At 40.4% G+C, this 15,348-nt stretch overlaps 1 protein-coding gene across 3 annotated transcripts in view; it reads left to right on the plus strand.

Annotated features, from left to right (window-relative positions):
* CHD2 (chromodomain helicase DNA binding protein 2) overlaps positions 1 to 15,348 on the plus strand; it is a 159,398-nt gene that overhangs the window by 68,862 nt on the left and 75,188 nt on the right. For all 3 annotated transcript variants that reach the window (XM_075557881.1, XM_075557880.1, XM_075557882.1), the window contains one exon: positions 4,198 to 4,386. In XM_075557881.1, the coding sequence (XP_075413996.1) occupies positions 4,198 to 4,386 (189 nt within the window). The remainder of the gene's footprint in view (positions 1 to 4,197; positions 4,387 to 15,348) is intronic.

Consider the following 15,348-nt stretch of genomic DNA (forward strand, 5'->3'; position numbering starts at 1 on the left):
CATTTTTTGTTGTTGCTAATTCTGCCTCGATCATGGATGTGCATCTATCTGGTTGTCAGGTCTCCTATTTCTCTAGGCTATACATCCAGGATTACTGGATCATATGCTGTTTGTACCCAGCCTTGTAAGGAAGCACCGCATTGCTTCCCACAGTGATCGCACCACTTTGCAGTCCTCTCTGCAGGGTGGGAAGGCTGCAAAGGGAAGGCTGCTTTCTTTGTTGTGTGTGTAGCTTTGTTGTTAATGATCATCTGAGATTATATCTTGTAGTTGTTTTGATTTGTCGCTCTCTAAGGACTAATAATTGTGAGCATTTTGCCACGTGTATGTTGGCTGCCTGAATGTCTTTGAAGTTTTTGTTTGTGCTCTTTGTCAATTTTTAAATTGGATTATATTTTTGTTGTTGAGGTGTTTTCATTTACTTTCAAATTATTATAAGTTTAAAGATTATTCTCTTGTCCAGTATGTCATAACCAAAATTTATTTTCTCAGTCTGTTGCTGCTTTTTCCATATTTTTGGTGAATTTTTTTATGTACATAAGTATATTTTTAGGAGGGTTTAGTCATCTTTTTTGTCTTCTGTTTTTGTATTTTCAGTTATATTTTTTACTGTATTTATGCCATATGTAGGGCCGCTTGGTGTCTTTTTAATTTTTCATTGATGATCTTTGAATAGTTTAAAGGTTTACTTCAGGTCTTTGTTCCATCATTGAATTCATTTTTGTACGTGGTGTGAGAAAAAGGTCCTGTCTTATTTTTCTGCAAATAGTTATCTAAAGTTTTTCCATCTGCATTTGTTAAAGAGACTCTTCTCTGTCTCATCAGTTTGGGTTTTTGTCAAGAGCAGTTGCTCCATAGGCCAATGGATTCATTCCTGGGTTCTGTTCTATTCTTCTTGGAATCTGTTGTTAAGCTAGTATCAGGCTGGTTTGATGAAAGTGATGAGGCAGTGGTAGATTATGAGTCTGGGAAGGTGAGGGCTCCTACTATTTCTTCCTTAGTAGGGCTTTTCTTATCCTTTACATAGGAGGCTGGTGATTAGTTTTCCATCTCTTTAAAGAATACCACTGGAATCTGGATTGGGATTACATTAAATCTGTAGATCACGTTAAATAATAATGATATTTACTTAACGTTAAAGTGTTCCTATACATGAGCACCCGATATTTAATCTTGATAAACCAAAAATAGTTATTTCTCATGTTTCATAAAGGCTTTTATGAAAAAATTATTTTATTAAAAATTGTTTTATCAGGGGGCTCATACAACGCTTACCACAATTCATACATATATCAATTGTGTAGTAAGCACATTTGTACATTCATTGTCCTCATCATTTGCTCTCCATCTAAGCCCCTGGCATCAGCTCCTCATTTCCCCCTCCCTCCCTACTCCCTCCTCCCTCATGAACCCTTGATAATTTATAAATTATTATTTTGTCATATCTTGCACTGTCCGTCTCCCTTCACCCACTTTTCTGTTGTCCGTTGTCCCCCCAAGGGAGGAGGTCACATGTAGATCCTTGTAATCTGTTTCCCCTTTCCAATCTACCCTCCCAGTATCGCCACTCACACCACTGGTGCTGAAGGGATCATCCACCCTGGGTTCCCTGTGTTTGCAGTTCCTATCTGTACCAGTGTACATCCTCTGGTCTAGCCGTATTTGTAAGGTAGAATTGGGATCATGTTAGTGGGTGGGTGGGGGGTGGGGAAGGAAGCATTTAGGAACTAGAGGAAAGTTGTATGTTTTATAGTTGCTACATCGCACCCTAACTGGCTCGTCTCCTCCCTGAGACCTTTCTGTCAGGGGATGTCCAGTGGCCTAGAAATGGTATTTGGGTCTCTACTCCATACTCCCCCCCTCCCCCATTCACTTATATTGGCTTATAGAGATAACATGTCCTTCATTTCAGTTAATAAGCAGTTGATCTAAGATTTAATTTTAAGGCTTCTGTGGCCAAAACCAATGTACCTTTAACTTAAGAATCTAATAAGATAAAAAGTGGATTGTTCAAAACACCATCAAGATGGGCAAAAGCCTGTTTTAAGGCATAGGAAGTAGCTGTGCTGATATAGAAAAACATGTGGTACCATTTTTACAAGTAAGACCTTGGCCACAGTTTGCTATTGGGTACTTGGTGGTGAAGTGAAATGGAGGGCTGCTTACTCCCCAGTTGTTGTCATTAACTTTTTCTGTCCCTGGTGAACAACTGACATCCTACATACTCACCCCACTTTCCAGGATTGAAGGGAGGAATTTTGAATAACTCTATTAGAGGTGACGTTTTGGGTAATATCAGCCATAATTTCCCATAGGGCCTGTTGAATCCCTTAAGCAGTGATGCACTGGAGTTAAACACAGTGTTTGAGAAAGTATTTCTCTTCGCAAATCAAAACAAACAAACCCACCCCCGAACAAACCCACACTATTTTCAGACATATATATGACAAAATAACGATGTATAAATTACCAAGGGCATATGAGGGAGGGGGGAATGGGGAGGGAGGGGGAAAAAAAAAGAGGACCTGATGCAAGGGGCTTAAGTGGAGAGCAAATGCCTTGAGAATGATTGGGGCAGGGAATGTATGGATGTGCTTTATACAATTGATGTATGTATATGTATGGATTGTGGTAAGAGTTGTTTGAGTCCCTAATAAAATGTAAAAGAAGAAAAGAGAAAAAAAATGATTAGGGCAAAGACTGTACAGATGTGCTGTATACAATTGATGTATGTATATGTATGAACTGTGAAAAGAATTGTATCAGCCCAATAAATTGTTTAAAAAAAATAAAACAAAACAAAACAAAACAAAAACAAACAAAAAAAAACAAAACAAAAAAAAATGGGTTCTGAGTGAACTCAAAACTTCCATTATCTTAATAGCCAAGTAGTGTTTATTGGCACCCCCCCCCCCCCCGAGAGACTCCAGTAGTGTAGTTTTCATGCATTGTAATGTGAGTCAAGTACATTAAAACAGTCTCTTGAAATTGGCTCCTGGGTAGTCAGGAAAATACCTTGGTAGAATGGTAGTCCTTACAGATTTCCAGTTTCACTTATTTTGTGTGTGATGTGTGGTATTGCTAGCATTGAGACAGCTCAGTTTACATTCTTTTAATCTTCTTTACCTAGTTGTAATTTCTCACTTATTCTGTGTTTATGGAACATTGGCTAATAGTGTGACGAAGCATAAATAAAAATCACCATTTACTTCAGATACAGGTGTGTTGATACTGTATTTTTAGATCTCGACTCCCAAGGAGCATATTGTCTAAGCCAGGGGTAATTACTAGGGTGTTACTCAGGGCGATGTTGGTGTAGGCGCGCACGAGCTCAGAAATGACAGTTAACTATGGACGGCAGCACTAGTGGCAGTCTGTGATTTTTCCATCTTACCAGAAAGTGACAGAATTAATAGCACTGATAGTTCCTTTTTGTCTCTTTCAATAGTTAATGTTAACTTAATTATTTGGGCCTACAGAACTCTAGTAACCTTAAATCACTTGGCTTTTTCAGTCTAGAACTCAACTAGCGTTTAGCAGGCAGGGTCAGTTAGTGTCACAGAGCAGATTGTGGGGCAATGACTTGAGTTTCCCGTTCTAGCCTCAATTAGTATCATACTCTCTCACCTATTCAAACGAATTAATTTATAGTATATACCCAATTCTATTATCAAAAATTATCATTTTTTGGACATTTTGTCTGGCCTATCATCTAGTTAATGAATATAGTCCATTAATGCTCCAATCTAGGAACAGTGATGATTATTATTGAACATTATGTTACTTGTCTTTGGGCTGTAATGAAATTGCCACGAATTATTCGTGTAACTCTGAATTTAATTTTTCCCACAATTTATATATTGCCTCATAAAACAAACTTCTAGTGTTTAATTTGTAACCTGTTTGCATGAGATACTGAAGTATTTTTAGACTCCAGATTCAGGCTCAGTAATGGAAACCTGTATTTAGTGTAATCTGACACAGTCGATTATTCCATTGATACTCCCTTTTATTTTCATCTTCCCTCTCTCATTCCAGGGTTAGTGACAATTTAATTAATTTTGCTTTCTCTATAGGAAAAGATGACCTTTTTATTGTTATTTGTTCTATAAGTTCATTTAAAAATAAATTTTCACTTGAAAAAATGCTTTTTCCCCCCTCTGTGTAACGAAATATTCATTTATTATTTTATTTTAGGTTTGAGTTCTGGGAAGATTTCGAGGAAGACCATGGGAAAGGGCGAGAGAATGGCTACCAGAGTCTTCATAAGGTGCTGGAGCCTTTCCTTCTCCGGAGAGTTAAGAAGGATGTGGAGAAATCCCTTCCTGCCAAAGTAGAACAGATTCTCCGAGTGGAGATGTCAGCTCTTCAGAAGCAGTATTACAAGTAAGTAAATTCTTACCTGGCCTGAATAGCATTTATATTAATGTCGTCACACAAGTATTTGACAAATCAGCTGCCTTCTCCATTGAAGTTTCAATGTACAATTAAATAGTAATTTATTTAGGCTCAGAAAGATGAGTCTTTATTATTCCTGCTTTTTAATTTGAGTATGTGAGCAGTTTCAAGCTGCTGACTTTATGGTTAGCAGCCTAATGCATAGCCCACTACACACCAGGGCCTGCCACCAGTTGCTCCTCTGGAGAAAGATTAGGCTTTCTACTCCCGTGAATATTTAGAGTCTTGGAAACCTGCAGGAGCAGTTCTATTCGTGTCCAAATCAACTTGATTGTAGTGAGTTGATTTCAGTTTGGTGACTAGTTAGTTAACAGTAATTATCACTACATAAGTGTCCTGAAATTAAACATTAACTCTTTCTACTACTAATCTTCCTACCAGTATATTACAGGCATATTTCAGACATTTGTCTATTTCTTCTTTATCCTTCATTCTATCATTTACTTAGCTTCTGCAATATGTCAGACACCCTGCTCCATACTGGGAATAGAAAAATGACTTTGAATTGTATCTGTAAATTTCTGTAAACATTCTTGCCAAAGCCTTGCTAGGTGAGGCGGCAAGGCAGACAAAGATAAATAATGAAAGCCGCATGCTTTTTTTCATTGAAGAAGTTGAGAAGTACTCAGTTGTACGGAAGGTGAGTAGTCGTGCCTTCACAATACTCTGAGGAGACAACAGTCAGGTAATATGTTTAAGCTAAAATGCTGGATTTGGGACAGAGTGATAAATAACATGCTTTTCACAACCTTAGTTATGAAGCTGCTAACTACAAGGTTGGCAATTTGAAATCACCTGCTGTTCCATGGGAAAAAGTGAGGTTTTGTATTCCTACAAAGTTCCAATCTTGAGAACCCACAGGGGCAGTGCTACCGTATCCGAAAGACCGGAACTGACCTAATGGCAGGAAGTGAGTGAGACTAGAAAAAAGGAATATTTACTAAGTGGTTTGAACTCTGGAAAGGTAGTATCTTTTAATAATTTTTTTTTGAAATTTTGGGCTGTCTCATTGGGTACCTCAAAAAAAGAAAATGAGGTGGTGAGTGCGGAGTGGAGACCCAAAGCCCATTTGTAGGCAAGTGGCCATCCCTGACAGAAGGGTCTTGGGGAGGAGACGAGTCAGGGTGCGATGTAACAACGATGAAACATACAGCTTTCCTCTAGTTCCTAAATGCTTCCTTCCCTGCCCCTGCACCCACCCACTATCATGATCTCAATTCTACCTTACAAATCTGGCTAGATCAGAGGATGTACACTGGTACAGATAGGAACTGGAAACACAGGGGATCCAGGGCGGATAATCGCTTCAGGACCAGTGGTGAGAGTGGTGGAGGGTGGAGGGAGGGTGGGTTGCTAAGGGGGAGTCTATTACAAGTATCTACATGTGACCTCCTCCCTGGGGACAGACGACAGAAAAGTGGGGGTAGAGAGAGACGTCCCACAGTACAAGATAGGAGAAAATAATAATTTATAAATTATCAAGGGTTCATGAGGAAGGCGGGGGAGCAGGGAGGGAGTGGAAAAAATGAGCTGATGCCAAGGGCTTAAGTGGTGGAAAGCAAATGTTTTGAGAATGTACAAATGTGCTTTACACAATTGATGTGTGTATGGATTGTGTAAGAGCCCCTAATAAAATGGATTTTTTAAAAAGTTTAGTTATGCCAAATTTTAACATAACACAAATGGACAAATTTCTAAATCATTGAAGTTTTGCGATATGTTTTAAAAATGCTGCTTCACATAAAACTATGTTGTTAGACCAATAAGGCATTTCAACAAAACCAGGAAGACCTTAAGGATGAGCTAAGAGGGAGGATGAAGACATTCAGCTTGTTAAATGAATAAACTGGTGAAGTCCAGACCCTGTTGAAGGAAATCTATAGAATTACTATTTAATGTGAGAGCTACTGAAGTTGGGCTCCACATTTTGTAGCATTTCCAGTTTTAAGCAGGCATCTTGGCCTCAAAGTTTTTTGCTTGACGAATGCCAAAAGTATAGTAGGAAGATCAGCTACTTCAGAGAACTGATTTATCAGTCTTTTTTTAACGGAAGGATTTTAATAGTGAAATTCTTTTTCAAGATGAGAATTTTACATAAGATCCAGGTCTGTACTACAAATAGCATTTTAAAAAATTTATTAAAAAAATAATTTTATTGGGGGCTCTTACATCTCTTATCACAATCTGTACATTCATTCACTGTGTCAAGCACCTTTGCACATATGCTGCCATCATCATTTCCAAAGTATTCTCTTCCCACTTGAGCCCCTGACACCAGCTCCACATTTCTTCCCCATCCCTCCCCTGTCCGCCCTCTCTCACAAACCCCTGATAAGTTATAGATTATTATTTCCATATTTTCATTGTCCTTCATCGCCCCTCACCTACTCTTGCATTATTCATCCCCCTGGGAGGGGGTTATAGCTTTATCCTTGTGATCAATCCCCCCTTTTTCCCCTCGCCCTCCCCTAATCCTCTTGGCATCTCTGTTCTGCTTGTTGGCCCTGAGGGGTTTATCTATCCTGGATTCCCCGTGTTGTGAGCTCTCATCTGTAGCAGTGTGCATGCTCTGGTCAAGTCCGATTTGTAAGGTAGAATTGAGGTCACAGTAGTGGGGTGAAGGAAGCACAAAAGAACTAGAGGAAAGTTGTGTGCTTCATCGGTGCTATATTATACCCTGACTGGCTTGACTCTTCTCTGTGACTCCTCTGTGAGGAGGGGATGTCCAATTGTCTACAGATAGGCATTGGGTCTCCAGTCCATGCTCCTGCACCCCCACCCCATTTACATTGGGTATGATTTTGTTCTGGGTCTTAGATGCCTGGTACCTGATCCAGTTGACAAGTCATGATCCCACAGGCTGGTGTGCTTTTTCCATGTGGACGTTTTTGCTTCTCAGCTAGATGGCTGCTTGTTTATCTTCAAGTCTTTAAGACTCTAGACGCGATATCTCTTGATAGCTGACACCATCAGCTTTCTTTACCACATTTGCTTATGCACCCATTTTATGTTCAGTGATCCTGTTGGCAAGGTAAGCATCACAGAATGCCGATTTTTACAACAAACTCTTCTTGCGTTGAGGGAGTACTTGAGTCGATGAGCCCAATGTCCATCTGCAACCTTAATTTTTAACATACAGATAAGAGTACATGTTCTATTTCCCTCTCATTATATATATATTTATATATGTACATGGCTGTATTTAGCTCTCTATAAATGTCCTTTGCCTCCTGGTTCTTTTTTCTATTTCCTTTTCACTTTCCTCTTGTCCCACCATCATGTTAGACCTTCATTCAGTTTTAGTAATTCCTCACTGCTACATTGCCCTTAAGCCCTACTAGGCATCCTCTGACCTATCTTCCACTGATTTAAGTTCATTGTTCCCTTTTCCCTGGGTAGGTCCCCCACCCCCTTCCTTTCTTCCACCTCTTCTTCTCCCATATACCTCCAGAACCATCATCGGTCCCATTCTTTTCATCTCCAATCTATTTGTTTATTTATCCCACTTGTCTTACCTAGATAGACATGCAGATACATTAGGCAAAACTAGGCAAAGGAAGTAAAAACCAACAAAACAACAACAAAAACAAAATAATCACAAAAAGAAAGCCACTGACAAAAAATGGAAAAGCCTATAAGTAGTTCAAGGCTGTTTGTTGACCTTCACGAGTGTTTTCCAGTTGAGTGATGGGATGCTACACTCATGCCACACTCTGTCTCCAATGTCTATTTTTGGTATTCCCCAGGGGTTTCATCACTCTGCTGCATGCCCTCAGTGCTCAGCCCCAGCGTGATGGGGCCCGACCGTGTACTCTACCTGCACTGTGTTTCCAGTGCTGTTTCCTGCAGCGCTGTGGTTCAGTGAAAGACGTTATGTCCTGTGCTGGGGCCTGCCCTACAGTCCTCCCAGTGTGTTGCCTGCTCCGTGCAGGAACATCGTCCTCATGTCTGGCGGACCGGGATGTCCTCTGCTCCCTCTCCATCCCTTTTCATTTCTCCCGTGTGTTCTAATTCGACTTGCCCCTCTCCCCAAGCTGTAGCCCCAGTGCTGTCCTCTGAAGTACATTCTTCTGAGGGCTGGGGGGTGTCCACATAGTCGGGATTGGGACCCAGCTTGCAGACGTCTCTATTGGTTCCCTGGTACCTACCGGTATGTTGTATTAACGTCTAGGCACATTGGGTTGAAACCTAGTCTCTGTCTCCCTTTCCTGTGGAGATAGAAAGAATACCCTCCCCTTATTTTATTATGATTTTTTATGTGTAAGAGAGAGCTTGATATCACGGAGCATTTGCATATTGAGAAAATATCCCAGCCCATTCCAGATCAAGTCCACAAGTCTAACATTAGTCCATAAATCTCTTAAGACTCATGCAGCCACATGCAGCGATGCAAAATTCAGGAAGATCACAGACTAGAGGCTGCACAGTCTTATGGATCCAGTGGTGGTGGAAGCATCTCAGTGCTGGCCTGGGTCTCCGTTTGGCTGCTCCAACTCTCTTGAGTGTCTAGAGTGTGTGGTCTGCCTTCAGGGAGAAAGAGAGGAAGCTCCCAGAATCCTCATGAGAAGGCCATGGGCATCATCAGGCTATGACCTAATTGACAGACTAAACTCTACCCCTCCACTAAATCTAATTGACATGAAATTATGTAACTATATAATGCCCTTCATGACATTATTATTATTACATGCAACATTCTCTATAAAGAAGCTTCCTTGGTCCCTTCAGTGCTGTGGAAAAATACCTCTTTTAGATGTGCCAATAAAATCAACCAGCTTCATCTAGTTCAGTGGTTCTCAACCTGTGGGTCGCGAACCCTTTAGGGATCGAAGGACACGTTCACATGGGTTGCCCGATTCATAACAGTAGCAAAATTACAGTTATGAAGTAGAAATGAAAATAAATTTATGGTTGGGGGGGTCACCACAACATGAGGAACTGTATTACAGGGTCACAGCATTAGGAAGGTTGAGAACCACTGATCTAGTTGATGTTAATGCATGGTCACCCACATGGCTGTCAGGGTAGAATGGTGCTTTGTAGGGTTTTTAATGTTTGACTCTAGGGAAAGTATAGTGAGGCTTTGGAAAGTTCCTGGAAATTTTTCATTATCTTTCAATCTCACTTTTCCATACTTGAAGCCACCTTGTAAATTTATAGTCTTTTCTTATAATGCATCTTTGGGCTTTCTTGAACTGCCAACCTTTCACTTAGCAGCCAGTATACTAGCCATTTGCAATCCCTTGGAGTCCCTTTGTCTATGTAGAGCCCCGTATTTAACCCTATTCTATTTTTCATGACAGTGCATTATTATCTCCCGTGTGCACATGTGTGTCTTCCAACTGGACTGCCCTGTGGTGGGCTCTGTGCTGTCACCCACAGCCCCCTTACTCTCTTCAAGAATTACAGCCGCTACAGAAAGCAGTAGTCCCAAGGCTATGCTCATTCCTGATTTGGCCAACACAATTTATTTTATTTTTAATAAGTCATTTTTATTGGGGTCTCTTACATAAGTTATAACAATCTATACATCCATTATAACAAGCAGACATGTACAATTGTTGGCATCAGCAATTACTAAGTATTATCATTCTTGAGCCCTTTCATATCAGCTCTTCTTTTTTCCCCTCTTCCCCACCCTGTGAACCCTTAATATATTGTATATTGTTGTTATTATTTGTACATATCTTTCACTGCCCATTCTATCCCTTCACTTACTATCTTGGTATTTGTTTCCCCCAACCTGATGGGGGTTATTCTTCCATTATTGTCATCCGTTGCCTTTTAACCCCTTCTTGACCCTTCCCCTATCCTACTGGAATCATTGCTCCCATTACTGTTTCTGAGGGGGTTTGGCTTTCCTGACTTCTATATATTGAAAACTGTCATCTGTTTGTTCACCGGTCACATGGGAGTTACAAAGTTGGACTGTGATCATAATAGTCGGGGGAGGAAGGATTAAAGAACAAGAGGAGTGTTATATATTTCATTGGTGCTAAATTGCCCCCTGGATGCATTTTCTCTTTTGCAGCCCCTCTGTGCAGGGACGTCCATTATCTACGGACGGGCTTTGGGTCTCTACTTTGACCTCTCTCCATCACCTTGATGAGGTTTATTTTGAACTTCTGATGGCTGTTCCACGCGACACCTCATGATCACACTGGCTGGTGTGTTTCTTCCATGTGGGCTTTATTGCTTCCCTGCTTGATGGCTGCTGGTTTGGCTTCAAGCTTTTAAGACCGCAGACGCTATATCTTTTAATAGCCAGGTACCATCTGCTTTCTTCACCACATTTGCTTATGCACCCAGTTTGTCTTCAGCGATCGTGTTGAGGCATTGGACATCACTCAGTGCCACATTATTAGAACAAAGTGTTCTTGTGTTGAGGGAGTACTTAAGTAGAGGCCAAGTCCATCCACTACCTCAGTGCATTGCCATATTAACCCTATTTTTATGCATTCATATATTTACATATGTACAATTTTATGTTTATACCTCCATAAATAGTTTTGCTTCCTAGTTCTGTCCTCTTTTCCTTTTACCTTATTCCTGTTCCACTACCATGTTCACTTCTTGTTTGCCTCTCAGTAATTTCTCATGGCTAGTGTACGGTTGCTACACCACTACCGGGAAGGAACTCTATGGCCCACTCACCTTCCAATTTTAGATCCCTAGTTGTTCCTGCCGATGACCTTGTTTGCTCGCTGCTCCCTTTCCCCAGCTCCTCCTCCCCCAAGACGCCCCACCCCACCTACGCCACCAATTGTTGGTCCCATTGCTTTCTCCTTGGGCTTGCTTCTCATGCCTATCTTATATAGATAGATAAAATAGCAACAATGAAGACAAAACACCCACCAACCGACATACAAACAAACAACAGCAACAACAATTAAAAAAAATCAACAAAACAAAAACCGTATACATAGTTCCTAGTGTATCCGCTGACCTTCATGACTATCTCCCCACTGGTCCAGCAGGTCTCTAGGCACTGTCCCTCTGAGTCTAAAGTCTATTTTTGGGATTCCTCAGGGGCTTCGTGACTCAGCTCCCATTGCTGGTCTATAATGTTCCTTTCCTTTCTGCCCCACTGTGGGAGAGGCAGCACACTCAAAGCCCACTCTGTGTCCCCATATTTTCCTCTGTAGCACTATGCTCCACTGCACGGACATCATTTCTTGAGCTTTTGTTGGCCTGGCAGTCCTTTCTGTGCCTTAGCTGCTCGACCTAAGGACTTGGGGTGCCTAAAAGGGGTCGTGTCCCTCACACTCTCTCTCTTCCTTTCTTAGTTTGCTCTCCCGTGGGCTGGACAGGCTGGCCCTTCTCCCCAGCATGTAGCGTCAGTGTTGACCTCTGTAGCACATTCTTCTAGTGAGGGGGTCAGCTTTACACGGGTTGGGGCCAGCAATCTTTTATGTAATAATGAATTTAATGAAGATGGTTTTATAGAAGAACTTGAAATCTGGGACAAGCCTTGGATTTATCACTACAAGTCAAAGAGCAGGGTTCAAAGTAGTGCTTCAACAGGAATCTCCTGGGGCAATTAAATTCAAGGCACAGAAGTCATCTCATAAGATCAGGAAGACATTTGGGATCCTAAAGGGGTACTCCTAATACATTTTTTGTAAAGGACTCAGGATGATAATGCAAATTATTAGGAAGAAGTTTTAGGAAAGTTAGAATATACATTGGTTAAAAAATAACATTTAAAATTTTTTTAAAAGAAGTGTACATTGGTGAGAAAAGGGTATGAAAATTGTGTCAGTATTTTTCACATCATGACAATGCACTAGTTCATTCTCAAAGGTAGCAAGGACTGTCCTATGAAGATTTTCTAGGTAAATCTTACTCCATCATCTTACAAGTTTGATCTTGCCCCTTCAGAATTTATTTTGCTCCCCAAATTGAGGAAAGAGCATTTCAAAGAAATAAAATTGAGTCACTTGAATATACCAAACTGCTGTTTTGGCTTGTTGTAAATTAAAGGGCACAGAATTCTTTGGGGAAAGATTATAATAGAGATAGAAACACTGCCATAAGAAATGTATAGAGCTAGATGGAGTATCTATAAGGTAACAATAGCTTCACATTTTTATATTTTCTATCTAATAAAGGTTTCTATGATTTTGTAGCAATACTTATTGTACAATATCCTACATTACTACATTTATGAACACACAATTTTGCTTACTTAGATCTAAATAAGACCCATTGGCTATAATTAACTACCGTATATACTCGAATATAAGCCGACCCGAGTATAAGCTGAGGTACCTAATTATTACCTGGGAAACCAGAAAAACTGATTGACTTGAGTAGAAGCCTAGGGTGAAAAATGCAGAAGCTATTGGTGAGTTTCAATAATCAAAACAAATGAAAATAAAATTACTAAAAATTGAGACATCAGTGGGGTAATGTATTTAAATATTTATTTTAAATAGAAGGACAAGTCATTTAACATTAGTAAACCAGTACAGTTAGTGGAAAATAGGTTCAACAAAAACAAAGTATCAACAATGATATCTTAAGAGTGCTATTCCCTGAGCTTAAAATCAGCAACCAAGCTAAAATGTAAAGAGTTAAAATCCTTCAAAACTGGATTCCTCATCATCATCCGTATCCCAATGCAGAGCTTCAGCTGGTGTGAGGTCATCATAGATGCTGTCCTCACTGAGATCGCCGTCATCACCATCACTGCTGTCATTTTCGTACAAAGCGCAGTCTTCACTGCCATCCATAGCATTACTAATACTACATTTCTGGAAGGCACGTTGCACCATGTCTTCTGGAATGTCTTCCCATGCCTCTCGAACCCACTTTGCTGTTAACTCTATGTCAGGCTTCATGAGATTGACTCCTTTTGGTAGTCGGGCTTGACCAGATGACCTACATTCACGCAACATCCTTCGCACACGGTCTTTAAAAGGCTTATTCAAAGATACATCTAGAGGCTGCAGTACAGATGTAAGGCCACCTGGAATAACGGCTAAAGTAACTTTACTAGATTTTGCCAATTTTTTTATGTCATCCGATAGGTGGGCTCTGAACAAATCCCAAACAAGTAACAATGGCTTTCTCTTTAAGGCTGCTCCTGGTCATTGGTTCCAAATTTCTCCCAGCCATTTTTTTGTACCATCTTCATCCATCCAGCTTTTAACATGTGCACACACAGTAATTCTTGGTGGGAAATTGATCTTTTTAGGCAAGGTCTTTCTTTTAAAACTCATGACAGGATGCAGCTTAGTTCCATTAGCCAAACATGATAGAACAACTGTAATGTGTTTTTTTTTTCATTTCCTGTGGTTTTGAGAAAAATGTTGTTTTTTCCTAAACTTGCCACAGTTCTGTTGCTTGGAAGATAAAAAGTCATGGCAGTTTCATCCATATTCCCAATATTTGCCAGGTCATAATTATAAATCCTTCTTTGTTTGATAATAAATGACTAGGATGACATAATTTTTTCTTCAAGGTCTTGTGGCAGTTTCTGGGAAATCTGTGTTCTTTGTCTCAAACAGGCCAAACCTATTCATGAAGCGGGTACAGCATCCTGCTGATGCAGCAAATTTTCCAATGCCTGGTGCTTGATATTTGTCATCCTTAGCCATTTGTAGAGCACGTATGCAGATTCCCATGTGTGTTACACAGTAACCATTTTGACACTCCATAACCCATTTATGCAATTCACTCTGTAGAGCCCCATCAAAAGATGTTAAACCACGACGAGCTTTTTTAGCTTTTGGAATCTGTTCCAAGTCAGTCTTCATTTTCTGCCACTCCCTCACTTGATTTTCGTCAACACAGAATTCCCTACTTGCACAATACTGTTATTGCTCTCTTCTGCTCTTGACACAAACTTCATTTTGAAACCAGTCTCATATGACCGGTGTTTTTGTTTTGGTTCAAGAGTATCCATTTCTAATAGGATAAAAAAACAAGACTTTGAAAAAGAACTTTCATGGTAATCTCCCCTCCCCCCCCCATCATGTGTTAGTGGGGAGGAGGGAGGGGGATTAGGATGTGAATTAACACAGAGACCAGAGGGGAGAGACTGAGCCCAGCCACCAACACATCCTTACCAGTTCAGCTGCCGGAGTAAGTGAATCACTACAGATGCTTCTGCGAATTGGAGCTCTCCACGTCATAGGACAGCTCTGATTGGTTAGATGTGAGTAAACAGACATTCAAACCCCTGCAATGTCAGCGGGGCTTTAAATGAACAGTGTAGAAACGGCAGTCACCCGCGAGATATCAGCACATTTTTTGTGCTGAAAGGCTCGGCTTATCCACGGGTATATAAGGTGTATCTCAACTTTATTTGAACAATAAATTTAGCACCCCTACCCCCACCCCCTTTTCCTATTTAAGTGAAGAAAATTAGCCTATAATTTACAGATTTCCTCAAGGCCTGTACTTGCTGGTTCCAGTGCCATGCCATCACTTTAGCATTTTCCTCTGAACTCTCTTTCATGTTTATTTGGAGATCAGTTGAGTCATTTGATTTTGACTGAGAATCACAGGTGGATTCCTTCACCAAAATTTCATTTTCTTTTTATGATATTACAGCTGCCATTTGCTGGTAATATCATACAGTATTAATTCCCTAAAGTGAAACCCATTGCTGTCTAGTTGATTGCAACTCTTTGAAGAGTGTAGAACTGCCTCATTGGACTCCCAGTGCTGTCATTTCCATAGAAACAGATTGCCACACCTTTCTCTCATGAGGCATTAGGTGGGTTGAGATTATGGACCTTTTGGTTAGCAACTGAGGGCTGTAAACACTGTCACTAGGACTCCTTGTTAATTCTTTAGGGATTATCGATGCTAAATTTTATTACTATCATTAATATAGCTTCACTATGAGTTGGAATTAGTGAGTTTGATCATTTATTAGTT

The sequence above is a fragment of the Tenrec ecaudatus genome, chromosome 9, assembly GCF_050624435.1.
Source record: "Tenrec ecaudatus isolate mTenEca1 chromosome 9, mTenEca1.hap1, whole genome shotgun sequence".
Taxonomy (NCBI): domain Eukaryota; kingdom Metazoa; phylum Chordata; class Mammalia; order Afrosoricida; family Tenrecidae; genus Tenrec; species Tenrec ecaudatus.